We start from the raw sequence: 27,902 nt of genomic DNA on the forward strand, positions 1-27,902 counted from the left end.
TGAAATGATAAACCCCAGATAAATATGTATAGAACCCCTAGACCCATAGTGAGCTGAGTGTGACATTGGCAAGGTATTTACACTCTTCCTGGCAGACCTAGGCACATATAGGAAAACTACCTCATTAGTGACAAAATAGTAACATCAAAAACTATTATATTTAGATCATGATCATCGTCCTAATAACTCATACTAATAACTCATCCTAATAACTCCGATGCAGTTCCAGGTATCGTCGTCTGGATTTGAGCATAATCTGAGATTAGGTCTGCGCATGAGGTAAAGCCGCCTCAATGCTGAGTGGTGTGGAAACCAAGGGGGGTTAGAGAAGTAACCACGTCCCCATATATATATATATATAGAGAGAGAGAGAGCTAAAAGAGGGAGTGAGAAAGAAACAGAAAAGGAGAGAGAACGAAAGAGAGAAAAAAGGGGGGGACAGAGAGAGGAAGAGAGAGAAAGAGAGAGTGAGTAAGAGAGAGTGACGGCAGGTGGATGAGTTTGTTGTAGCCTACTAATGAGAGAGACTGAGTTGGATGGGTGGGTGGATGGGGGTAGGGGGGAGCGTCACTCAGATGGCATATACTGGATGACACACTCATGTTATGTAATCGGAACATGATCGTTATAGTCTGAACATTTATTTCAGATGCTTGTGTTTTCATATCAAATGTTCAAAAATGTGTTGTCCTTGACCTTGGCAATTTATCAATATGTATCTGTTTCACAAACCAGTCAGTGGGCCTAATATTACAATATGGACATAACATGGACAGAATTTGTATCAAGAGATAATGAAGGATCTCTTTATATTTTCTGCAACGAGTATAATGTCTGAAATGATTGATAATAGAATAACTTGTGGTCGAAGACTAAAGAAAAGCTTAAGACCCCCTCTTGAAAAGCTTTCTCTCTATTTATAGTTTCATCATACAGTACAATCTTTCATCGCTAGGTGTCATCAAAGAGGTTCATTTCCTCCTCCATTCTGACCACACGTTACTGACCGCCGCCTCGTGTCAAATCGTTTTTTGTTGGCTTGGGCTGCACGAGACTCGCGTTTTTTTTAGCATGCAGTTGTTGAGTTGAAACGCTAGTAGATTTTGAAGCCATCACCAGTCACGCTGCTGCAGAAATACTTCCATTAAACCTATATTCTGCCACCTGTGAATGAACAAATCTGAGTGGATCTGAAGTTGTCGCGTTGGAGCATTTGGATTTTACATCAGTATAAACTGGATCTGGACATAAATGGTAACTCATCCTACCGGTCTAATGGTTAGTCTGGGTTGGATAACTAACTAGTTGGCTGGCAAAATAATCCAGTGTCGAATTGTCAATACTGTCTAGGTGGCTAACGTCCTTTAGTTTCTTTCTACTGTCATTACATATCTAGCTAAAGTAAATATAAGTTGATACTAGCTAGCTAACGTTACTATTTGAATATTCAAAACAATGCCATTGAGTGTTGCATGGTGTGTTTCAGTGAATCAAACAGACAACAATACTGTTTTACTCCACAGTCCTGATTTCATCCAAGTGGTGGTTGAAGACAAGCGTGACAATCCTGGCTAGAGACCGATTCTAAATATTTTCCTGACTTGTTCGTCTGAGGGACGTTGCTTTCTCCTAAACACGTTATTATTTATTGTCATGCAGTATTTCCAAGGAACTTTGTTGCTATGATCAGTTGTAGCTAAATACTGTAAACAGTTTTGAACTTTGAGCTGTGAATTGCACTATGGCCTCTACCTAGCATGAAGGAAGGTTTAAAAGCAGCATGTTACTTGGCATACCTTTCATTCTAACCACAATGTGATTGTTGTCACACTAGAGAAAGACTGAAACAATATTATTGCAGTGCCAGCCATACATTGCCATTCTCAACATTATCACTGTCAGTGCAGGTGACTGTCATGTCGTCATTGTGTAGGATTATACCGTTCTACTCTCTGACCTGTTGTCAGTTCAGTTCAACCCAGCATCTTTTATTTACGTGGCGTTTAATTTACTCATTCTTTACAGACAAACTCTATGCAAACATTGACATAACCATTGGGTAATGACAAGCAGGAAATTCATTGTGCTTTCTCTCTGGATGTCCCCCAAATGGCACCCTATTATAGTGCAGTACTTTGTTTCCCAGGTCAAAAGTATTACTCTAAATAGGGAATAGGGTGCCATTTGGGATGCGATCTTTACCTATCGATTTGTAGCCTGAGCTGCAGTTACAGCATGGTGGCAGCAGGGTGCATAGCTACACACCTTTGCATGGAGGGACTTGATGCAAATGAATTTGATTTGATTTGATTGAGCCTTGATGGGTTCGCTTAGATCAGAGTTTCCCAAACTGTGCACATTTAGTTTTTTTCCTTAACACTACACAGCTGATTCAAATGATCAAAGCTTGATGATTAGTTGAATCAGCTGTGTAGTGCTAAGGCAAAAAACAAAATGTGCACCCCTTGGATTCCCCAGGGCTGAGTTTGGAGAACTCTGGGTTAGATCATGATCCTCAATCATGATTTTCTTCATTCTTCTCGTCTGCCCTCGGCTAAAACCGTCTCTGTGTACCTCAGTGCCTCTGTGCTTGTGTTATTGTCATGGCTATAAGCCAGATGAGCTGTCTCAACCTTAGGCTCCTCCAAAAGTGAAAACATGCACACAGTGTTGTGTAGAAGAATAAACATAAGACTAAACACTCATTTAAGTTGGATTTGAATCCAGCATGCCTCCTGAAAAGTGGCTTGTCCCTGAAGAAGGCTGTCTGTGTTGTGTTAATGTGCTGGTGGAAACTGACAAGCTTGGTTACACGGTTCAAACTAAGGCAAGCTGCAAGATGGATTGAAGCATGTTCAGATGTTTCTTCTTCTTCCTATTTTTCTCTACTTGATTCAGCATCACTGTCTCTTTCTGTTCCAGCCTTAACTTCCTGGGGCGTATCGGTCTTACCAGGCTGGTTCTCCAGTGTACCAACCCTGGTGTCTGAGAGATCTACCCTGATCGGGAGGGGATGAGCTGGGCAGAGGAGGACTGGACAGTGGGCCTGTCTGGCCGGGCCCTGCAGAAGGTCAAGGAGCTGCAGGTCCAGCAGGAGAGGCTGAACAGAGAGAGACAGCAGAAACACCTGCAGCTGGACAGCACACAGACCTCCCTCAACAGACTGTCAAGGTACGAGACCTATGTTAAGTTAACGTATTGTGTTCAGTTCACGAGGTAGACAAAGTTGTCATCTGAGTTAGGAGATTATTACTGTAGAGATAGGATATTGAGCTATAAAACAACAATAACAATGCAGCACTTTGCTCAGCTGGTTTAATACTCTTAACATGCTTTCCCTCTCATGCTGTAGCCTAAACACCTGTCTGTTGTTGCTTTTAGCCAATTGCTATGTTGTTGTCATGCCAAGTTGGTTAAAGCAAAAACAGACTGGCACCCAGACTAGTGTGTACTACTACTATGTCAGGAAGTAAATTGTGTTTTTCCTGGTATTCTTTAAATTGTTATTTCCTGGTTTCCTGACATTATTGAGCTGATATCTACCCTCTCTCTGTTTGCTCTTCCCCCTTGCCTCTTCTCTCCCTCTGCCAATCTCCTTTACCTCTCTCTCTCCTCTCTCTCCTTTCCTTTCTCCTCCTCTCTCCTTCTGCCCATCTCCTCTACCTCTTCTCTCCCCTCCTCTCCGTCTGCCCATCTGCTCTCTACCTCTCCTCTCTCTTCTTCAGTATGAGGAGGTGCGCAGGGAGCTGCAGTGTGTACAGAGGGAGTTACAGGTGGCTCGTGAGGAGGCGCATGCAGGTGTCTGTGTGCGGGAGCGTCTCTCTCAGGATCTCCAAGTGAAACAGGCCCAGGTGTGTTCACTGGAGGGACAGCTGGGCTCGGCACGAACCCTCACACACACCCTCGAAAAGGAGGTCAAAAGGTGAGTAGCAGCAGCTATGGACATTTGACATACAACATTTTAATTTACTGGAACCATATGCATTGGGTCCAGTAACCTGATTAGGGCTTCCACCCACAGTGCTCTGAATGACAGAAATAAGGGTTATAATATGGTAATTCATATTAACAGAACATGCAAGTCGAGGATGCAATGATGTGCGGTCCTTCTTACTGAATTCTGATGTGCACTTTGAACATGTTAGAATAACTGTCCACATTTACTTTTCCTCAGCAACAAGATGAGTAACGAACAGCAAAATCACTAGCCTATCTCAATCTACTATAGTAGCAAAGTTTAGGCTACCTATTCATTTGGTCAGCTTGTTGAGAAAGAACTAGCCTATTCCAAACAGACTCTTCTACAGTTGTGGGACGATAGATCCCAAATTCATACAACAAGTAGGCCTAGGATCCAAAAATACAAATATTGGGATGGAAAAAAGTTTTCAGTGTAAACTTCAGACTAAAACCAGATATAAAGTATGTAGAAAAGATAATGGACCTATACATTTTTAAATAGTATAAACTTTGACAACTAACAATCACCAAAATAAAAGCTAGTCAGGGAGAATTCAAAATTTCAATTATTTAATCAGAAATATTTTTGTCATGGCCATTGATTTTGTTATGTTTGAGTTACTCAGATAGCATAAGCCATAGCAAGATGTGTAGAATTGCAGGAAATTTGCTTTAAAACTGCAAATCTTTATCTCTGCCACATGGCAAAATTGATTTAAAACAGAAAACATTTTATCCAGAAAAAACCCTGTTCTTAGTTTCATATGTTCTCTCTCTCCTTCTGCCTCTTTTCTCTTCTCTCTCTCTCCCAGGTTGGAGGCGGATCTAGAGAAGTTACAGAACACTAGAAGCTCTGGAGAATCCATGTTGTTTTCCACCCCATGCTGGAGTATGACATCACCACGGGACCACAATGGTACAGCACACTCTTCTCACTCGCTTGATTTCCTCCTACACCACCCTTTTTCTCCCTCGCTCTCTCTCTTGCTATCTTCCTTATATTTTCTCCCATGGGACTCCTAGACTTCTCTCCCTTTGGTCCTCAGTCAGGAGAGCTCTTTCTTAGCTGAGTCTGAGTGTTGCTGAGTAAATGAACTATGAATGGTCCTGCAGGTGGGAGACAGGAGGAAAGGCAGGGATACAGCGGCGGCGAGGGGGATACAGCGGCGGCGAGGGGGACAATAAAGCACTAAACGTCAGAGTGAGTTCAATACCTAAAACTGAGGCCTTCTCAGTACAACCAGCCACACATGTTCTGACCACACTGTATTCTCTGTCATCCTACCATATGTGTTCCCGGTTCTATAACCCAGTGTTGTAGCTGTACTCGTTTTCATTCCTCTTTTTCCATCCCACCTTCAGCAACAGCTCAAGTTCTCAGACCCTGGCGTCTCGCCCACGCCCCCACAACAACAAGCCAAGGGCACGCCCCACCGGCGTCCGTCCCACCAATCAGACTCCTCCACTCCCTCGGCTGTGTTTCCGTGGGAACGGGACGACCAAAAGCCTTCCACCAGGGAACGACTCGCTCCTCCTCCATCTCCCTCTCTCCCCTCCAGCAATGTCATCAGACGAGGACAGGATGCTGGGGGTTGTGGGATGGTGGAGGACCTCAGGAGAGAGACAGACAGTACGTGTCACTTTGTCACCTTTGTTATCACTTATTGCCAGTTCAGTCATGTGTTCTGATGTCAGACTCCACTCCAAGCACCTTGGTTTATCATATACTGTATGTCCCAACATCATATATTTGATACATTCTGATGTCTGGCTTCAAATCTCTCTCTAGTATTTCCAAGAATCTGAGGATTTGTTTCCCTTAGTAGGGCAATAATATGGGTTGTATTTGTTTCCCTTAGTAGGGCAATAATATGGGTTGTATTTGTTTCCCTTAGTAGGGCAATAATATGGGTTGTATTTGTTTCCCTTAGTAGGGCAATAATATGGGTTGTATTTGTTTCCCTTAGTAGGGCAATAATATGGGTTGCATTTGTTTCCCTTAGTAGGGCAATAATATGGGTTGCATTTGTTTCCCTTAGTAGGGCAATAATATGGGTTGCATTTGTTTCCCTTAGTAGGGCAATAATATGGGTTGTATTTGTTTCCCTTAGTAGGGCAATAATATGGGTTGTATTTGTTTCCCTTAGTAGGGCAATAATATGGGTATATTAGTTTTTTGAGTGCTGGTTTGGGGCAGGCAGGATGCAGTTAAAGTTAAACCAGTAAAGACAGCTAGCTTCCTTTGACAGCAGGAGGGCAGAGGGAGACACAGTCCAATGTTTGCTTTAGGTGTGAGTCATAGAGAGTGTGTTCTAGCCTGAATACCCCCCATTGTCTTTCCTGCTGGTCGGCTGACAGCTATATGCAGTGATGGGCTTTGTGTCATCCTGTATGGCTCCAGATACATTTAATTACTGGCCTTTCAGTACAGACACTGCGTTCCTCAACAGAGGAGACAAGACTGCTCAAATGTACTGTGAAATGAGCTTAAAATGGATTTCACATGACTTGTGAACCTGGGTCTGTAGTGACACTGTGAAGCAGTGCCTTAGACCAGGGGTTCTTACACTTTTTCAGCCTGCAACCCAAATGAGAAATTCTGTGTTTTCCTGGGAGCCAAGCTTAGAAAAATATGCATCTATACGAAAATATCGGTACATTTCATTGCCTTTATGCCTAAAGAAAATGCAATACAGACAAATAAATAACAATGAAATACCCATAAATATCTTTTCATGTTTATTTTTCCCCATTTAAAAACACTTTTACATACCTGTCTAGGTTGGAACTGTTGCTGTTAAAATACAATAATTTATTTAATTCTGAACTGGAATAAACAGATTGATCACATCCACACAGATGTATATCAGAACACACACACACACAGGCTTTTTGATCGTGCAACACTAAGTAACAGTACAGATAAATTCAGTCCTACTGTACATCTTACTGTATAAATTATTGTTGATAGAAAGTCTAGGTTGGAACTGTTGCTGTTAAAATACATGTTTTATTCTGAACTGGAATAAACTGATTGATCACATCACACAGATGTAGACCAGAAAATACACACATACACACAGTCCTAATGAGAGGTGTGTGGCTGGTTGAAGTTTTCAACAAGCATGTCTATTCTGGGATCTGTTTTTGACCGTGCAACACAGGTCATGCTCAGCATTGACACTGTTTCTGTACTTGAGAACCCTGACTTGCATATAGGTATGTGGTGCCAAACTGGATCAGAACATCTACTGCTTTCTCAGTCAGGCAGAAAACAGCTTCCTGCTGCACATGAGCAACCCAGAACTGTGAGTGTTTGCCTCAAAAAGCATCTTGCTTCAATCAGTTTATTCCAGTTCAGAATAAAATGATGACTTGTATTTTAATAGCAACAGTTCCAACCTAGAAGGGTTTTCAACAATAATTTCTACAGTAAGATGTACAGTGGGCCTGATCATTTTTCATCTTCCTCTGTACTGTTTGTTAGAGTTGCACTATCAGTAGCTAGTTACCTTGCTTTGGCTAACGTTAGCCATTAGCTGTGTAAATTTACAAGGCCAGGGGATTGTTTGAAAGAAACTCACATCTACTGCTATGAGAGATAGTACTCCCTTATTTCTGCTTATCATCTGTTATAAAATGACAACAATTCCTTGCTAGTTGACTGACTTTTCCACTTACGAAGCACTGTTTCCTGAAGCATTCTGCCCTGTTCTGAAAGAACTCCCTGGGTTTACCGTCATGTTGTGCCTGGATGTTTAGTCAGGACGTGTCGTATTCTTAATTTGTTAGTTTTGAGAGACTCATTACTAAGCACTTCCCCACACAAAACACATTGTGGGCGCTCCTCGTTATTTCTCAAAGTTTGTATGAAAGAGACAAAAAGTAATCACTGTATTTGCGTTTCATGACGATTGAGCTCAGTCAGAACTGGTGGCTAGCATGAGTCCATTTCATGACAGCGGTGAGTGATGGCGAGTGGGAATAACAGGTCAGTGGCTTGAACGACAGCGCTGCAGCGTGTGGGTGATGGAGTGATCTTCAAGAAAACTGCAGAAAAAGGGTCCGGTAAACCGCGAAGCACACGGGCATCTACCTCTACCTCTCGCGCAGCTGCCAAACTGAGCAGAGACCGCTGCTAAGCAGAGAGCGCAGTTGGACTTGGCCAAATACATTCCAGTAATTAATTAAATAATTATACACTTACGCCCATACTTTAAGAAACGCTGCCTTAGACCATTGAGCCACTCGGGAGGCTGCTAAAAATCCTTCTGTAACCTGTCTCCTCCCCATCATATACACTGATTTGAAGTGGATTTAACAAGTGACATCAATAAGGGATCATAGCTTTCTTCTGGGTTCACCTGGTCAGTCTATGTCATGGAAAGAGCAGGTTTTCTTAATGTTTTGTACACTCAGTGTATGCCCCCCAGGAAGACCCCCAAGGTCCCTCAAGGTCAATGAACCAATGTCACTCCTCTCTCTCTTTCTTGCCCTAGCTTGTTTTCTTTCTTGCTTTCCGTCTCACTCTGTTTCTTTTCCTCCCCTCTTGGTTTGTCCCAGTGGAGTGTTGAACAGGGAAGGTAATACTGGCGTGACTGACTGTGTTCAGAACCTTTTGACTTGATCTGCTGTTGTCATCTGAGAAACAACTCATCTTGACATAGTCGTCCTTGTCATCCAAGGAGGGGTGGTGGGAGCAGGTGGAGGCATGAGGGATATTTACACTAGAGGCTGGAAGAGCATGTGGAGGTGCATGAAGGTTAAGGAATGGTGTGATGTTTTTGGTGTGCATTTTAAAAATGGCTATACATTACAGTAAAAGAGATGCTTGGTTATTCCAGGCTCACAGGTGCTACTTAATACTTACTGAGAATAATTCCCATCCCCACCTCTACACTGAGAATAATTCCCATCCCCACCTCTACACTGAGAATAATTCCCATCCCCACCTCTACACTGAGAATAATTCCCATCCCCACCTCTACACTGAGAATAATTCCCATCCCCACCTCTACACTGAGAATAATTCCCATCCCCACCTCTACACTGAGAATAATTCCCATCCCCACCTCTACACTGAGAATAATTCCCATCCCCACCTCTACACTGAGAATAATTCCCATCCCCACCTGTACACATGTCTAGCTTTTCAAGCACTAGTTCATGAATGATAAACAATGAATCACTTCCAGTTCCTCCAGTCAGTCACCACAATCTAATGAATCAACCACAGGCCTGACCTCAGTAATATACAGTGCATTCAGAAAGTATTCAGACGCCTTCCCTTTTCCCCCATTTTGTTACGTTACAGAAATATTCTAAAATGGATTAAATAAAGTCTTCATCAGTCCTACACACAATACCCCATAATGAGAAAGTGAAAACAAACAGGTTTTTAGAAATGTTTGCCAATTTATAAAAAATAAGAAACAAAAGACCCTTTGCTATGAGACTCAAAATTTAGCTCAGGTGCATCCTGTTTTCCTTGATCATCCTTGATGTTTCTACAACCTGATTGGAGTCCACTAGTGGTAAAATCAATTGGTTTGTCATGATTTGGAAAGGCACACACCTGTCTATATAAGGTCCCACAGTTGACAGTGCATGTCAGAGTAAAAACCAAGCCATGAGGTCGAAGGAATTGTCCGTAGAGCTACGAGACAGGATTTTGTCGAGGCACAGATCTGGGGAAGGGTTTCCAAAACATTTCTGCAGCATTGAAGTTCTCCAAGAACACAGTGGTCTCCATCATTCTTAAAATGGAAGAAGTTTGGAACCACCAAGACTCTTCCTAGAGCTGGCCGCCCAGCACTGAGCAATCGGGGGAGAAAGGCCTTGGTCAGGGAGGTGACCAAGAACCCAATGTTCTTTATAGTAGAGTGGCCAGACGGAAGCCACTCGTCAGTAAAAGGCACATGACAGCCAGCTTGCAGTTTGCCAAAAGGCACCCAAAGAACTCTGACCTCTTTGGCCTGAATGTTAAGCATCACGTCTGGAGGAAACCTGGCACCATCCCTACGGTGAAGCATGGTGGTGGCAGCATCATGCTGTGGGGATGTTTTTCAACGTCAGAGACTAGTCAGGATCGAGGGAAAGATGAACGGAGCAAAGTACAGAGAGATCCTTGATGAAAACCTGCTCCAGAGCGCTCAGGACCGCCGACTGTTGCGAAGGTTTACCTTCCAACAGGACAACGACCCTAAGCACACAACCAAGACAATGCAGGAATGGCTTCGGAACAAGTCTCTGAATAACCTTGAGTGGCCCAGCCAGAGCCCGGACTTGAACCCCATCGAACATCTCTGGAGAGACCTGAAAATAGCTGTGCAGCGACGCTCCCCAACTAACCTGACAGAGCTTGAGAGGATCTGCATAGAAGAATGGGAGAAGCTCCCCAAATACAGGTGTGCCAAACTTGTTGTGTCATACCCAACAAGACTCAAAGCAGCCAAAGGTGCTTCAACAAAGTACTGAGTAAAGGGTCTGAATGCTTATGTAAATGTGATATTTCAGTTTTTTCTCTTTAATAAATTTGCCACTCATGTAAAGGTACTTTGTCATTATTGGGTATTGTGTGTAGATTGATGAGGGGGAAAAAATAATGTAATCCATTTTAGAACAAGGCTGTAAAGTAAAAAATAAAAAAGTGGAAAAAGTCAAGGGGTCTGAATACTTTCCAAATGCACTATCTAATCTAGTTCAATCTGATAAGGCATTCATTGGTTTCATCCCAAATCGCACCCTATTCCCCTTATAGTGCACTACTTTTGACCAGGGCCCACAGATGGGGAATAGGGTGCCATTTGGGAAGCGTCCATTCTCTTCCTTTCTCTCCAATAGACACTGGACACAATAGAGCTGCAGTACATATGGTTTCGCTAGCTGCCTCAAATCACATTGACATCATGTTTAATTACTGATAAGCTTCTTAATATGCTCTCACGTTGCTTTTAAAGTGGCCACTTTGAGAGTTAAACGTACCAAGCTGGAAGGTCTGTGACTTCAGGGCTTTGGGTTCACAGCATGGAGATAAACAGGGAATAGTTGCTTTAAGACCTGCATGCATGCAACAACAATGACATTGCACAAATTGATTAACCTCAAATTGGTTGATCAATTTGTAGGGGTATTCATCTGTTGTTTTTATCCATGGCATGGAGTATCCAAAGTGTTACCTCATGTAAGCAAAAAAGATTTGATCGTGTTTAATATGTATCTGATGGGTTTGATAGTTTCCCCATCTGTCTCTGCTGTGCAGGTAACTGCATGTGGCATGGCTGTTGATTCATCAGACAGATGTTTTCAGGAGATGTGTTGTTTACGACAGGACCTGTCCTTTAGATAGAGAGGGAGATAGAGACCCTGTTTGTTTACTTCCCTGTGGCTAGCTTTCCCGTGTCTACTCCCCTCCCACCCTTCCCTTTTCTCAAGAGTCCATTTTTCAACTTCCTTTTATATGTAATCTTCTCATAGTCCTCCCCGGTCCCCACCTTTTCCTTAGTGAGTACTTCCTTCCTCCATTATGGAGTAATATTCCTGTCTCTCTCCCAGGTGACCCTTCAGAAGCAGGCGTTGGAGAGGGATATAGATGCTTTGAAAGAGAAAGTCAAATGGACTGAGGGGGAACTGAAGGAGAGCCAGAAGAAAGAGGCCCAAACACAAACCAAACTAACGGTATACACATACAATTATGAGCTACAGACGGACAGACTCTTGTGTCCTTGGTCTGGACATGTCAATCTATTATGCATGAACTATGCTGTGGCCGCATTATGAAGTCACTGAATAATTTAGTCCTTAGGTTATTGCTGTAGAATTGTCTGCTGTTATATAAAGAATAGGTTGGTTATTAAAAGTTGTTTATGTAGTTGATATTGCATAGTTATTACATAGTTATTGACGTCATGCATGTGAATGTGCTGTTTCTCTCCTGTTGCTGTCCTGTAGGAGTCACTGTGTGAGAGGGAGGGGCTGAATGTAACACTGGAGCAGAACAGGAGGAGAGAGACAGGACTGGAGGAGGAGGTGAAGAAGCTGGCTGAGGAGCTGGCAGAGGCCTTCGGATGCATCAAAGAACTAGAAGGTGAGGAGGCGGGAGGAAAGAGGGCTGTTGTTGATAATGGGTTGTTTATCCTTGATGACTAGAGACGATAGACAGTGCTGTTGTCTGTTCAACGTTAGGAAATTTGAACAGGACGTGTTTGACTTAACAAAAGAGTGACATCATTCCTACACTGTTGTCACTCATTTCCTTTGAGCTGCACAAGCTGTTATTCTTGTTACTGCTGCCACCTGTTGACCTTCAGCGGTATTACACCCGGATATTTGGTTGATTATCCAAATGATTAACATTTTGTTGAATTAATATGGCAGTTTGAATGATAATAAGTCATGTGGTTGATCCTTTCTTCTTTCTCTTGTTTGTTTCCCTATTCCTCTTTCCAGACCAGAAGACGGTCCAACCCACTGCTGCTCCAATGGCTCCAGTCCCGTTTAGCCCTGCCGGACAGAGCTTTGCCCCGGTCTCACAACCACAACATGGCCACACCACCCCACGTACATCCTCGGCTCAGACCAACAGACCTGCTAGAGGGGAGCAAGCGAGGGAGGAGCGAGAGGAGAGAGGGAACGAGGGACAGAGAGCAAAGTACCCCACAGAGCGAGAGCCTGGCGAGGGCATCGACTCAGAGCACATCACTCCGTTTGGATCCACAGACTCTGACAAAACAAAGAGGGCTGGAGAAAGGGGGAAAGGGGAGGATAGGAAACGAGAGAATGAGAGACAAGACGAGGTAGAGTCGGTAGTAGATGGCTGCATCCCTGGAAAGGATGCGTCCACCAAGGACAAAAACTCACTCAGCACACAGAGCTCTCTTTCTGACACAGACCACAGTCCCCACCTCAGCAGGTCCGCTAGCTCCGACACAGACTACGAGAGCGAGACCCTGTCCAGCCACTCCAAACCCCGAGCCCAGACCACCGGGGCTGAGGGAGACCTACAAAGGGAGAACCGAGAGCTGTGTTCAGAGCTGCAGGACGTTAAGGATGAGTTACAAAGGAGACTGGAGGATCTGGAGACACAGCGCAGAGCGGAGGCCGAGGCCCGGACCAGACTCAAGCAACTCAGCTGCAAACATGCCTCCCAGGCTGAGACCTCCAGAGAGAAGGAGGAGAGGAGGGGGGAGTTAGAGAGAGCAGAGACAGGGAGGTTGAAGGAGACACTGGCTGAACTTGAGATAAAGGTCAGGAGAGATAGAGAGGACAGGGAGAGGGGGGAGGGAGAGAAGGAGGAAAGGAAAGAGAGGGAGAGAGAGGACAGGGAGTCAGAAAGCATGCTGCTGAACCTCCAGCTAAAAAAGCAGCTGGCTGAGTTGAAGACAGAGCTCTTGGTAGAACGGGAGGAGAGAGAAAGTGAAAAGGAGGAGAGGAGGAGAGGAAGAGATTGAAAAACAAAGGGATAGAAGGAACGATTGACCTGACTGTCAAGCTGGAAGAGCTCCAGGGAGAGTTGAAGGAACTGAAGAACCGTGGACGTCTTGAAGTGAAGAACATGGTAGATAAAAACACCTCACCCTGCACCATGACATCACCTCTAACTCCAACAACAACACCGTTGTCCCTGACTACAAGCTACTACCATCTCCAGACCAGCACCATCTCCTGTGTGAGAATACCAACCCGCAGAACACTGTTGTCTCCCAGGCAACAGCAACAACAGCTGATCTGATCCAGGAATACGGAACTCTGACCAAAGCTCCAGATCTCTCCAGACCTATTGGTGAGGGAGAGACCATTGTGGAGGCCCAGAGGGGTGTGTCTCCCTCAGACCAGGCTGAAACCACCATGGAGCTCCAGAGTGGAGGCCTCTCTGCCTCAGAGCTAGCCCAGGAGGTGGAGCATCTGGGTGGGGAGAGCGCCAAGGAGGCTGGGCGAGCCAGACAGACCCAGGCCAAGCTGGTGGCCAGACAGAGCCAGGTAACCAGGCAGGTGATGAGGGTAGTCAGCTGCCCACTCCACAGAAAAACTGTGTCACAGAATTGTATTATGTAATACACAGCACTACCACTCCGAGCAACCATCCTGTTGAATATGAGGCAGCGAAGATGGTGGATTCTAAGGCTTCTGCTCAGCCAAGCAGGAGTGAAGAGACAGTTGAAAACACAGAGAAATTCAAATCGGACCATTTAACTGTCACACGTTCTGAGGAGCAGATGGAACATCCTGAGGTTTCTGGGCTCCAACAGCAACACGTCCGTAGTGACGGACACACCATGTACAGCCCTGTCTTCAGGAGAGCTACTGAAGAGTCCCAGAGAGACCTGAGTCTAACCAGGACTGAGAATACACGTCTTACTGTAGAGCTGGAGAAAGCTTCTGCTCCTACCAACAACAGTACACCAGTGGACAGGGTCGAGAAGACAGTCTGGCTGAAGAGCTGCGGTCTCTAAAACAGAATAACGAACAACTGAAACTCAAACTTCAAGATGTGGCAACCACAGACATAGAAATGTGTTTTGTCAGTAACACAACACTACCAGCCACCTGTGAAGACCAGGCTGAAAGACAAGCAAAGAGAAGGAAAAGAAAGAACCAGAGGGGAGGACAGAAAGTTATCTCCACCTCTGGAGAGCTAGAGCAAATCAGTGACATCATCACCTCAGGACTGGAGGCCACACTGCAGGATGGAGGGAAACCCAAAGACGAGGAGAGAGGGGAAGTGGAGTCTGAAGGAGAGAGAGGAGCTAGGGATGAGGGGAGAGGGGAAGGGGAGGGGGAGAGAGGAGCTAGGGGTGAGAGGGGAAGGAGAGGGGGAGAGAGGAGCTAGGGGTGATGGGAGCGGGGGAGTAGAGAGGGAGAGAGGAGCTGGATATGAGACTCTACTAGACACTACTCCACTGGCTCCACACCAGATCACCTGCCTAGAGAAGCGGGTAGGTTTCTATACTCTAAATCTTACTGTGAATGTAGTTATCAAAGTTACCATAAATACTTGAACAATTTCCCCCGTATCTTAAGCATGTGGTTGTCCACAAACCCTACTACAGAAGGCTTTATTCAAGCTAGCTATTTTGAATAAATGTATTTTGAATAAATCCTGAATGTTATTTTGTCTCTCTCGCTCTCTCTCCTCCTGTCCAGGTGGTGGCGCTGCAGGCTGAACTGCAGTCTCTCTCTGAGGAGAACCAGAGACAGGCTGAGGAGCTGGCAGTGTGGAGGCTGACGGCCCAGACCCCCTGTCTGGACCCAGAGGACCCCATCGCTGCTACCCTCAGCCCTGCTCCCCTCAGCCCTGTACACAACACTGCTCCCCTCAGCCCTGGACACAACACTGTGACTGTGATCAGGGAGGATGAGCTGCTTCTCTCCTGCACCTCCAATAGACTCTATGGGAGGACCCTGGCCTCAAGGTAATGGTACATTTAGCACTTGTAGGAAACGTGGTGACAATAATGCTTTTCATATACTGCTTATATATAAACAGTGCATTCGGAAAGTATTCAGACCCCTTCACTTTTTCCACATTTTGTTACGTTACAGCCTTATTCTAAAATTGATTAAAATAAAAAGTCCTCATTAATCTACACACAATACCCCATAATAACAAAGTCAACAGGTTTTTAGAAATTTTTGCAACTGTATTAAAAATGATTTACATAAGTATTCAGACCCTTTATGAGACTCGAAATTGAGTTCAAGTGCATCTTGTTTCCATTGATCATCCTTAATATGTTTCTACAACTTGATTGGAGTCCACCTGTGGTAAACTCAATTGATTGGACATGATTTGGAAAGGCACACACCTGTCTATATAAGGTCCCACAGATGACAGTGCATGTCAGAGCAGAAACAAAGCCATGAGGTCGAAGGAATTGTCCGTAGAGACAGGATTGTGTCGAGGCACAGATCTGGGGAAGGGTACCAAACATTTTCTGCAGCATTGAAGGTCCTCAAGAACACAGTGGCCTCCATCATTCTTAAATGGAAGAAGTTTGGAACCACCAAGACTCTTCCTGTAGCGTCATACCCAAGAAGACTTGGCTGTAATTGCTGCCAAAGGTGCGGCGGCAGGTAGCCTAGTGGTTAGAGCGTTGGGCCAGTAACCGGAAGGTTGCTGGATTGAATCCCTGAGCTGACAAGGTAAAAATCTGTCTTTCTGCCCCTGAGCAAGGCAGTTAACCCACTGTTCACCAGGCCTCGAAGACTGTCAACTGTGGGACCTTATATAGATAGACAGGTGTGTGTGCCTTTCCAAGTCATGTCCAATCAATTTAATTTACCACAGGCTGACTCCAATCAAGTTGTAGAAACATCTCAAGGATGATCAATGGAGACAGGATGCACCTGAGATCAATTTCAAGTCTCATAGCAAAGAGTCTGAATACTTGTGAAAATAAAGTATTTCTGTTTTTTATTTTTAATACATTTGCAAAAATGTCTAAACCTGTTTTCGCTTTGTTATTATGGGCTATTGTGTGTAGATAGTTCAGGACTTTTTTTATTGTATCCATTTTAGAATAAGGCTGTAATGTAACAAAATGTGGAAATAGTCATGGAGTCTTCAACAAAGTACTGAGGAAAGGGTCTGAATACTCACAGTACCAGTCAAAAGTTTGGACACACCTACTCATTATTTTTCTATTTTCAACATTGTAGAATAATAGTGAAGACATCAAAACTATGAAATATCACATTTGGAATCATGTAGTAACCAAAAAACTGTTAAACAAATCTAAATATATTTTTTAAATTTGAGATTCTTAAAAGTAGCCACCCTTTGCCTTGATGACAAATTTGCACGCTCTTCATGAGGTAGTCACTTGGAATGCATTTCAATTAACAGGTGTCCCTTGTTAAAAGTACATTTGTGGAATATAAAGAAAAACCCTTGAATGAGTAGGTGTGTCCAAACTTTTCACTGGTACTGTATTTCAAATGTTATCAATTTACCAAAATGTCAAACTGTTTTTGCTTTGTCATTATGGGGTATTGTGTGTAGATTCATTTCATCCATTTTAGAATAAGGCTGTAACGTAACAAAATGTGGAAAAAGTCAAGGGGTCTGAATACTTTCCGAATGCACTGTATAATGATGGTGTGTATGGACAGTATATGATGAGCCTTGACTAGTATGGGTATTCGGACACTGCCAGTGTATATGTCAATACTATTCTCAGAGGCAGCCCGGAACATTTCAGAGTCTGCGTGATTGATCAAAACAATCTTGAAGCATAGATTCCGATTGGTCAGACCAACGTTGAACAGTCCTTACCACGGGTGTGTCCTGATTTACATTTCTGCTTACGGGGGAGGAACAAAATAGAGGCCTGATCTGATTTGCCGAAGGGAGGGCAGGGGAGGGCCATGTAGCTGTCCCAGAAGGGGGAGTAGCAATGGTCAGGAGTGCTCGATGAGCGAGTACCACAGGAGATGTGTTGATAAAACTTCAGTAGAGTTTTCCTAAGATTTTCTTTAGTGAAGTCCCGAGCTACAATAAATGTGTCCTCAGGATATGCGGTTTCCAGTTTGTACGAAGTCCAGTGTAGTTCCTTGAAAGCCATTGCGATGTTGGCTTGGGGTGAACACTGCCATGACAATGACCGAAGAAAATTATCTCGGGAGGTAATGCGGTCAGCATTTGATGAGGTATTCCAAATCGGGAGAACAAAAGGACTTGAGTTCCTGTACGTTACCACAGTCACACCATGAGTAGTTAATCATGAAACATACACCTTCACCTTTTCCTGGAGAGTTCCTTCTATCTGACCAAGCCATGAACGGAGAACCCTGCTGGCTGAATGGACGGCGACAGTATATCCGGAGAACCATGATCCCGTAAAACAGAGTATGTTACACAGCCCCTATGTCTTTCTGGAAGGAGATCCTGCCCAGAGCTCGTCTACTTTATTGTCCAGGGACTCAAAGTTCGCAAGTAGTATTCTTGGAAGCGGTGGATGGCATGCACGCCTCCGGAGTCTAAGAGCCCACTCTTTGTTCCTCTTCCACGGGGACGGTGACATCGAGCAGCCCCCGGGAGGAATGGAATTGCCCCGTGGAGTTCAAACAAAGGATCCAATTCAGGGAATTCTAATTTTTGGTCGAAATGCTGGTGAGTGACCACCGATCTAATACCCCATTTGAATAACTCCCAAACTTGCTATGATAGACGCTCAAAGCATCAACCTCTCTAACCAAACCAAATCTCCATCAGACCCTACAGACACCAAAACAGACATAACAGATCTGAGCTTAACCTGCGGGATGTGAACAACCTATGTCTTCCACCTACCACCACTATTAAACATACCACCTCCCCACTAGCATTGTACAGTGCCTTCAGAAAGTATTCATACCCCTTGACTTACTCCACATTTTGTTCTTGCAGCCTGAATTCAAAAAGTATTTCAAAAATATATTATCACACCCATCTACACACGATACCCCATAATAACAGTGGAAACATGATTTTAGAAATGTTTGCAAATTTATTGTTCTGTATTTACTCATAATTTTCATTCCAGAAAATGTCATAGCTTTAGAAGCTTCTGATAGGCTAATTTACATAATTTGAGTCAATTGGAGGTGTACCTTTGGCTGTATTTCAAGGCCTACCTTCAAACTCAGTGCCTCCATGTCTTGACACCATGGGAAAATCAAAAGAAATCAGCCAAGACCTCAGAAAAAAAATTGTAGACCTCCACAAGTCTAGTTCATCCTTGGGAGAAATTATCAAACGCCTCAAGGTACCACATTCATCTGTACAAACAATAGTACGCAAGTATAAACACCATGGGACCATGCAGCCGTCATACCGCTCTGTCTCCTAGAGATGAATGTGCTTTGGTGCGAAAAGTGCAAAACAATCCCAGAACAACAGCAAAGGACCATGTGAAGATGCTGGAGGAAACAGGTACAAAGTATCTATATCCACAGTAAAACGAGTCCTATAAATCGACATAACCGGAAAGGCCACTCAGCAAGGAAGAAGCCACTGCTCCAAAACTGCCATAAAAAAGCCAGACTACGGTTTGCAACTGCACATGGGGACAAAGATTGTACTTTTTGGAGAAATGTCCTCTGGTCTGATGGGGGGAAAAAATAGAACTGTTTGGCCATAATGACCATTGTTATGTTTGGAGGAAAAAGGGGGATGCTTGCCGTGAACCGTGAAGCACAGGGGTGGCAGCATCATGTTGTGGGGGTGCTTTGCTGCAGGAGAGACTGGTACACTTCACAGAATAGATGGAATCATGAGGAAGTAAAATTATGTGGATATATTGAAGCAACATCTCAAGACATCAGTCAGGAAGTTAAAGCTTGGTCGCAAATGGGTCTTCCAAATGGACAAAGACCCCAAGCACACTTCCAAAGTTGTGGCAAAATGGCTTAAGGACAACAAAGTCAAGGTATTGGAGTGGCCATCACAAAGCCCTGACCTCAATCCTATAGAAAATTTGTTGGCAGAACTGAAAAAGCGTGTGCGAGCAAGGAGGCCTACAAACCTGACTCAGTTACCACAGCTCTGTCAGGAGGAATGGGCCAAAATTCACCCAACTTATTGTTGGAAGCTTGTGGAAGGCTACCTGAAACATTTGACCAAAGTGAAACAATTTAAAGGCAATGCTACCAAATACTAATTGAGTGTATGTAATCTTCTGACCCACTGGGAATGTGATGAAATAAATAAAAGCTGAAATAAATAATTCTCTCTCTTATTCTGACATTTCACATTCTTAAAATAAAGTGGGGATCCTAACTGACCTAAGACAGGGAAATCTTACAAGGATTAAATGTCAGGAATTGTGAAACTGAGTTTTTAAATGTATTTGGCTAAGGTGTATGTAAACTTCCGACTTCAACTGTAGGTTAGTATTGTGGAGTAACTACAATGTTGTTGATCCATCTTCAGTTTTCTCCTATCACAGCCATTAAACTCTAACTTTTTAAAAAGTCACCATTGGCCTCATGGTGAAATCTCTGAGCGGTTTCCTTCCTCTCGGGCAACTGAGTTAGGAAGGACACCTGTCCCTTTGTAGTGACTGGGTGATACACCATCGAAAGTGTAAAAAAGTATATTGATACGCCATCAAAAGTGTAATTAATAACTTCACCATGCTCAAAGGGATATTCAGTGTCTGCTTTTTATTTTTACCCATCTACCAATAGGTGCCTTTCTTTGCTAGGCATTGAATAATCTCCCTGGTCTTTGTAGTTGAATCTGTGTTTGAAATTCACTGCTCGACTGAGGGACCTTACAGATAATTGTATGTGTGGGTACAGAGATGAGGTAGTCCTTAAAAAAATAATGTTAAATACTATTATTGTCCATACAACTTATTATGGGACTTGTTAAGCAAATGTGTACTCTTAAACTTATTTAGGCTTGCCATAGCAAAGGGGCTGAATTGTTATTGATTCAAGACATTTCAGCTTTTCATTTTTCATTAATTAGTAAAAATGTCTAAACATAATTCCACTTTGACATTATGGGGTATTTTGTGTAGGCCAGTGACACAACATCTCAATTTAATCTATTTTAAATTCAGGCTGTAACTCAACAAAATGTGGAAAAAGTCAAGGGGTATGAATACTTTCTGTAGGCTCTGTATGGACAGTACTAAATGTTTACATAGCTTCTTCCCCTCACCCATCTCCAGGTTTTGCTGACATCCCCAGTGGTCCAGCCTGTCCGTACATCGTGAGGAGGTGGCTCCTGGGTACTGATCCTGGCCAGAGGGAGGGGGGGCAGGAGGACCCTGATTAACCCCCAACAGGTGAAGCATTTATCCCCTTAGAACATAACATTACACTAGTGATGCACGGGTTGACTCATAACTCGCAGTCCCTGCGGTTATATCCATGGGGCGGACGGGTTTAGGGTCGTTAAATATTGTGTGGCTGAAGGACGGGTGGGTGTCGGGCGGGTTGAATAAAGGGAAGCAATACCTTTAAAAAAAAAAAAAAATGCAATTTATAAAGTCTACATTGAGGTTTTTCTTTCATTATGTTTAGGCTATCTGGTATTACACATAAGCTTAAGCTTAGGGCTTAACTGTACGAGCGCCAAATAGCCTACACAGCCAATCGCCAAATAATGCTTTTGGGAACAGGCAGAAAAAGTTGATGTCAATCCACGGAGGCAAAACAGACATTGTCGAAATGTAATTCAATATGACAAAAGCTGCGAAAGGAGAGTTGAAGATAAAGAAAAGTAATTTTTGGAAAATATTTGGTAAAGTGGTAAAAGAAAATGATGGTGGCGGTTATTTTAGGTGTGATGATTGTGAGGCGCTATACAAATTTGACAGTCACAAGATGGGACTTCAAATAGGCCGATGGCATATCAATTGAACTGTAGCCTACTGCTTAGATGGGTTAAATGGATACTGAAATTTTAACATATCCAGTGCAAGTTAGGCCTAGCTGTTATCTGAAGACTGGGGGGCATTTAGGACGTCTTCTAATGCATCATCACACACATGACCGCTGCATCATCACACACATGACCGCTGCATCATCACACACCTGACCGCTGCATCATCACACACCTGACCGCTGCATCATCACACACCTGACCGCTGCATCATCACACACCTGACCGCTGCATCATCACACACCTGACCGCTGCATCATCACACACCTGACCGCTGCATCATCACACACCTGACCGCTGCATCATCACACACCTGACCGCTGCATCATCACACACCTGACCGCTGCATCATCACACACCTGACCGCTGCATCATCACACACATGACCGCTGCATCATCACACACCTGACCGCTGCATCATCACACACCTGACCGCTGCATCATCACACACCTGACCGCTGCATCATCACACACCTGACCGCTGCATCATCACACACCTGACCGCTGCATCATCACACACATGACCGCTGCATCATCACACACCTGACCGCTGCATCATCACACACATGACCGCTGCATCATCACACACCTGACCGCTGCATCATCACACACCTGACCGCTGCATCATCACACACCTGATTGCTGCATCATCACACACCTGACCGCTGCATCATCACACACCTGACCGCTGCATCATCACACACCTGACCGCTGCATCATCACACACATGACCGCTGCATCATCACACACCTGACCGCTGCATCATCACACACCTGACCGCTGCATCATCACACACATGACCGCTGCATCATCACACACCTGACCGCTGCATCATCACACACCTGACCGCTGCATCATCACACACCTGACCGCTGCATCATCACACACCTGACCGCTGCATCATCACACACATGACCGCTGCATCATCACACACCTGACCGCTGCATCATCACACACCTGACCTCTGCATCATCACACACCTGACCGCTGCATCATCACACACATGACCGCTGCATCATCACACACCTGACCGCTGCATCATCACACACCTGACCGCTGCATCATCACACACCTGACCGCTGCATCATCACACACCTGACCGCTGCATCATCACACACCTGACCGCTGCATCATCACACACCTGACCGCTGCATCATCACACACCTGACCGCTGCATCATCACACACATGACCGCTGCATCATCACACACCTGACCGCTGCATCATCACACACCTGACCGCTGCATCATCACACACCTGACCGCTGCATCATCACACACCTGACCGCTGCATCATCACACACCTGACCGCTGCATCATCACACACCTGACCGCTGCATCATCACACACCTGACCGCTGCATCATCACACACATGACCGCTGCATCATCACACACCTGACCGCTGCATCATCACACACCTGACCGCTGCATCATCACACACATGACCGCTGCATCATCACACACCTGACCGCTGCATCATCACACACCTGACCGCTGCATCATCACACACCTGACCGCTGCATCATCACACACCTGACCGCTGCATCATCACACACATGACCGCTGCATCATCACACACCTGACCGCTGCATCATCACACACCTGACCGCTGCATCATCACACACCTGACCGCTGCATCATCACACACCTGACCGCTGCATCATCACACACCTGACCGCTGCATCATCACACACCTGACCGCTGCATCATCACACACCTGACCGCTGCATCATCACACACATGACCGCTGCATCATCACACACCTGACCGCTGCATCATCACACACCTGACCGCTGCATCATCACACACCTGACCGCTGCATCATCACACACCTGACCGCTGCATCATCACACACATGACCGCTGCATCATCACACACCTGACCGCTGCATCATCACACACCTGACCGCTGCATCATCACACACCTGACCGCTGCATCATCACACACCTGACCGCTGCATCATCACACACCTGACCGCTGCATCATCACACACCTGACCGCTGCATCATCACACACCTGACCGCTGCATCATCACACACCTGACCGCTGCATCATCACACACCTGACCGCTGCATCATCACACACCTGACCGCTGCATCATCACACACCTGACCGCTGCATCATCACACACATGACCGCTGCATCATCACACACATGACCGCTGCATCATCACACACCTGACCGCTGCATCATCACACACATGACCGCTGCATCATCACACACCTGACCGCTGCATCATCACACACATGACCGCTGCATCATCACACACCTGACCGCTGCATCATCACACACCTGACCGCTGCATCATCACACACATGACCGCTGCATCATCACACACATGACCGCTGCATCATCACACACCTGACCGCTGCATCATCACACACCTGACCGCTGCATCATCACACACCTGACCGCTGCATCATCACACACCTGACCGCTGCATCATCACACACCTGACCGCTGCATCATCACACACCTGACCGCTGCATCATCACACACCTGACCGCTGCATCATCACACACATGACCGCTGCATCATCACACACCTGACCGCTGCATCATCACACACATGACCGCTGCATCATCACACACCTGACCGCTGCATCATCACACACATGACCGCTGCATCATCACACACCTGACCGCTGCATCATCACACACCTGACCGCTGCATCATCACACACCTGACCGCTGCATCATCACACACATGACCGCTGCATCATCACACACATGACCGCTGCATCATCACACACCTGACCGCTGCATCATCACACACATGACCGCTGCATCATCACACACCTGACCGCTGCATCATCACACACCTGACCGCTGCATCATCACACACCTGACCGCTGCATCATCACACACCTGACCGCTGCATCATCACACACCTGACCGCTGCATCATCACACACCTGACCGCTGCATCATCACACACCTGACCGCTGCATCATCACACACATGACCGCTGCATCATCACACACATGACCGCTGCATCATCACACACCTGACCGCTGCATCATCACACACATGACCGCTGCATCATCACACACCTGACCGCTGCATCATCACACACCTGACCGCTGCATCATCACACACCTGACCGCTGCATCATCACACACCTGACCGCTGCATCATCACACACATGACCGCTGCATCATCACTCTGTTTACGTTCGGCACATATTTCACATCGATCACAGAGTCTGTATAGTCATAATGTAAACTCATGTAGCTACTGAACGTGATAGTGGATACAAATTCTGTGTAGTCTTTAGAAAGGACTTCATGTGGAGATGACATTAACCAGTTCCACATAGGACTTGATTTAATCCTCTTGGCCTCCTTGCGAGCGTAGGGGGTCCACAATGGCTCTCCACCTTACGCTCTTCTTAATATTCGTTGTGTGTTTGTACAGATCCACTGGGAGACCGTCAGAGAGAGTCCATTTCACTGGACCTACTGCATACCACCTGATGTACTGACCCTTGGTACTGGAACATAGAGATCAAACAAAACTCTTTTCATCTCTGTCTACTGAAACACCTAGACCTGAAGAGGGACAACAACTTTCACCTACTGACGTTTCAGAAGAGGCCTTTCATTGAGTTTAACCACAGCTCATTGGTTTCTCATCACCCACTATAGTACTGTTCTTAACAAATCTGTTTAACCACGGCTCATTGGTTTCTCAGCACCCACTACAGTACTGTTCTTAACAAATCTGTTTAACCACGGCTCATTGGTTTCTCAGCACCCACTACAGTACTGTTCTTAACAAATCTGTTTAACCACGGCTCATTGGTTTCTCAGCACCCACTACAGTACTGTTCTTAACAAATCTGTTTAACCACGGCTCATTGGTTTCTCAGCACCCACTACAGTACTGTTCTTAACAAATCTGTTTAACCACGGCTCATTGGTTTCTCATCACCCACTACAGTACTGTTCTTAACAAATCTGTTTAACCACGGCTCATTGGTTTCTCAGCACCCACTACAGTACTGTTCTTAACAAATCTGTTTAACCACGGCTCATTGGTTTCTCAGCACCCACTACAGTACTGTTCTTAACAAATCTGTTTAACCACGGCTCATTGGTTTCTCAGCACCCACTACAGTACTGTTCTTAACAAATCTGTTTAACCACGGCTCATTGGTTTCTCAGCACCCACTACAGTACTGTTCTTAACAAATCTGTTTAACCACGGCTCATTGGTTTCTCAGCACCCACTACAGTACTGTTCTTAACAAATCTGTTTAACCACGGCTCATTGGTTTCTCAGCACCCACTACAGTACTGTTCTTAACAAATCTGTTTAACCACGGCTCATTGGTTTCTCAGCACCCACTACAGTACTGTTCTTAACAAATCTGTTTAACCACGGCTCATTGGTTTCTCAGCACCCACTACAGTACTGTTCTTAACAAATCTGTTTAACCACGGCTCATTGGTTTCTCAGCACCCACTACAGTACTGTTCTTAACAAATCTACTGATAAAGATTTCATTGATGTGCTGTTAATTAGAAATTGTGCTTGACGCCAAGGTTATGATTTATCGTATGGGTTAGGCCATGGTCAGTGGTAAGTTGTAAAAACTAAAACTACTGTTTGAGTTGCCTTATTTATAGACTTTTGAATGTGTCAGTGTGTGTGTTCATATCGGCTTTTATAAGCAGTTGGTGTACATTTTTAGGGAGTATGTGTGTTGGTTTGTACAAAACTGTGTGTACAAGGCTGAGTACGTACTGCATGTGTAGGATGATGTGTGGGTCGTTATGTTTCCTCAATGTTAGCGTGTGCCTGTGTATGACTCAACCTAACCTGAGCTTGTTTCCTCTCCTTGTATGGCGATCCACTGGGAGCGCTCCCTCTCTTCCCCTCCCTCTCTTCCCCTCCCTTTCTTCCTCCCCTTTTCTTTCCTTCCACTTAGAAACGTTTTAAAACTCGCACCCTCACACCGTGTTAAGTTTACGCAAGTGCCAGACACTTATGAGGGCTATTTTCTTCTGTTGATACGCTTTATTTAAATTGTGCAGTTTTAGTCTTTAAAATAAAATATGTTTTTGTTTTTTGTAGATTTAATATATTTGAACTTTTTGAGATATTTTTGCCCACGTTAATTATTGTGCCTAAGATTTGTGCCTTAGGCTTCTAGATTTTCAGTTGGAACAAACTGCCCTGGTTTGAAACAATATTCAGTTAAGAGATTGTATATCAGAACAATTTATAGCAAATGTAGTTCTGGTACTGCCACCCTCGATGTGCTTTGAGGAAGTGTGCACTTGTATATGTGAGTGTTTAGTGTGAATGAAACCTTCCTCCATTACAAATCCACTATACTCCAACCACCTTTCAGAGCTGAGGTTTATTACAGTGTTACTTAGATCAATCTGAGTTGTCATTTGTTTTTGTTGTGGTCTAAAAATCTCTCAACCACTCCTATTTGTTTTTAACACAGCTAAATAAATTAACAGGCATTGGAGCTGATAGAAGTAGATTCATGCGTTGTGGAATGATTTTAATTTCTCTCACATTTTGAACTTGATGTACACTGCATTTGGAAAGTATTCAGACCCCTTTTAATGTTTCCACATTTTGTTCTGGAAGGTTCTCCCATCTCCACAGAGGAACTCTGGAGCTCTGTCGGGTTCTTGGTCACCTCCCTGACAAAGGCCCTTCTTCCCCGATTTCTCGGTTTGGCCTACCGGCTAGCTCCAGGAAGAGTCTTGGTGGTTCCAAACTTCTTCCATTTTAAGAATGCTGCAGACATTTTTTGGTACCCTTCCCCAGATCTGTGCCTCGACACAATCCTGTCTCGGAGCTCTACAGACTATTCTTTCGACCTCATGGCTTGGTTTTTGCTCTGACAATCACTGCCAACTTTGGGACCTTATATAGACAGGTGTGTACCTTTCCAAATCATGTCCAATCAATTGAATTTACCACAGCTGGACTCCAATCAAGTTGTAGAAACATCTCAAGGATAATCAATGGAAACAGGATGCACCTGAGCTCAATTTTGAGTCTCATAGCAAAGTGTCTGAATACTTAAGTAAAAATGTAACCTGTTTTCGCTTTGTCATTATGGGGTATTGTGTGTAGATTGATGAGGAAAAAATGTATTTAATCTATTTTAGAATAAGGATGTAATGTAACAAAATGTGGAAAAAGTCAAGAGGGGTCTGAATACGTTCCGAATGCACTGTACATAGTTAGCTACACGTGCTTTCTGTCACTACAGACATAATACATGTAGCCTCTTTCAACAGCCATGTCTTTAGATTCTAGAAGCCTGGAGTGTGTTCTAGAACACACATAACTCTATGGGCTGTTACAGTACCATCAGTGCTTAACTCGGAATGTAATAGGTGCTGGTATTAATTTTGGGTGCTGGTACTGTTTATATTTTGGAGCTCCACAATACTTTTGAGCTAATATTTTATAAGAGGAACACGGGCTCAAGCAGTAGAACATTTTAGGTGCCAGTACTCCGCTCCGATGAGCTCCTGCCCAAGTCAAGCGGTAAGTACCATTCATTAGCCTTCTGAACACACCCCTAGCTGAGTTA

The 27,902-nt window shown here is 44.6% G+C and overlaps 1 protein-coding gene and 1 long non-coding RNA gene across 2 annotated transcripts; both read left to right on the forward strand.

The window, feature by feature from the left end:
* The first annotated feature begins 1,053 nt into the window (after positions 1 to 1,053).
* On the forward strand, positions 1,054 to 14,411 carry LOC120062148 (myosin-11-like). The gene is made up of 11 exons (XM_039011953.1): positions 1,054 to 1,254; positions 2,923 to 3,171; positions 3,726 to 3,922; positions 4,773 to 4,876; positions 5,074 to 5,161; positions 5,323 to 5,590; positions 11,515 to 11,637; positions 11,911 to 12,046; positions 12,409 to 13,205; positions 13,666 to 13,938; positions 14,208 to 14,411. Exons 6-11 carry the CDS (start codon positions 5,522 to 5,524, stop codon positions 14,409 to 14,411), a joined length of 1,602 nt encoding a protein of 533 aa, XP_038867881.1. The 5' UTR covers positions 1,054 to 1,254; positions 2,923 to 3,171; positions 3,726 to 3,922; positions 4,773 to 4,876; positions 5,074 to 5,161; positions 5,323 to 5,521.
* A 377-nt stretch (positions 14,412 to 14,788) lies between these two features.
* On the forward strand, positions 14,789 to 26,803 carry LOC120062052. Its single transcript, XR_005478380.1, has 4 exons — positions 14,789 to 14,894; positions 15,103 to 15,371; positions 20,619 to 20,735; positions 24,749 to 26,803. It is a non-coding gene; the product is annotated as an uncharacterized LOC120062052 (long non-coding RNA).
* Positions 26,804 to 27,902: the final 1,099 nt, after the last annotated feature.

This window comes from Salvelinus namaycush, chromosome 17, assembly GCF_016432855.1.
Source record: "Salvelinus namaycush isolate Seneca chromosome 17, SaNama_1.0, whole genome shotgun sequence".
Lineage (NCBI taxonomy): Eukaryota > Metazoa > Chordata > Actinopteri > Salmoniformes > Salmonidae > Salvelinus > Salvelinus namaycush.

Coding starts and splice junctions, on each gene's coding strand:
- LOC120062148 (XM_039011953.1), top strand. CDS start 5,522: ATGTCATCAGACGAGGACAGGATGCTGGGGGTTGTGGGATGGTGGAGG. Junction 11,638..11,910: donor AAACACAAACCAAACTAACG/GTATACACATAC, acceptor GCTGTCCTGTAG/GAGTCACTGTGTGAGAGGGA. Junction 12,047..12,408: donor ATGCATCAAAGAACTAGAAG/GTGAGGAGGCGG, acceptor TCCTCTTTCCAG/ACCAGAAGACGGTCCAACCC.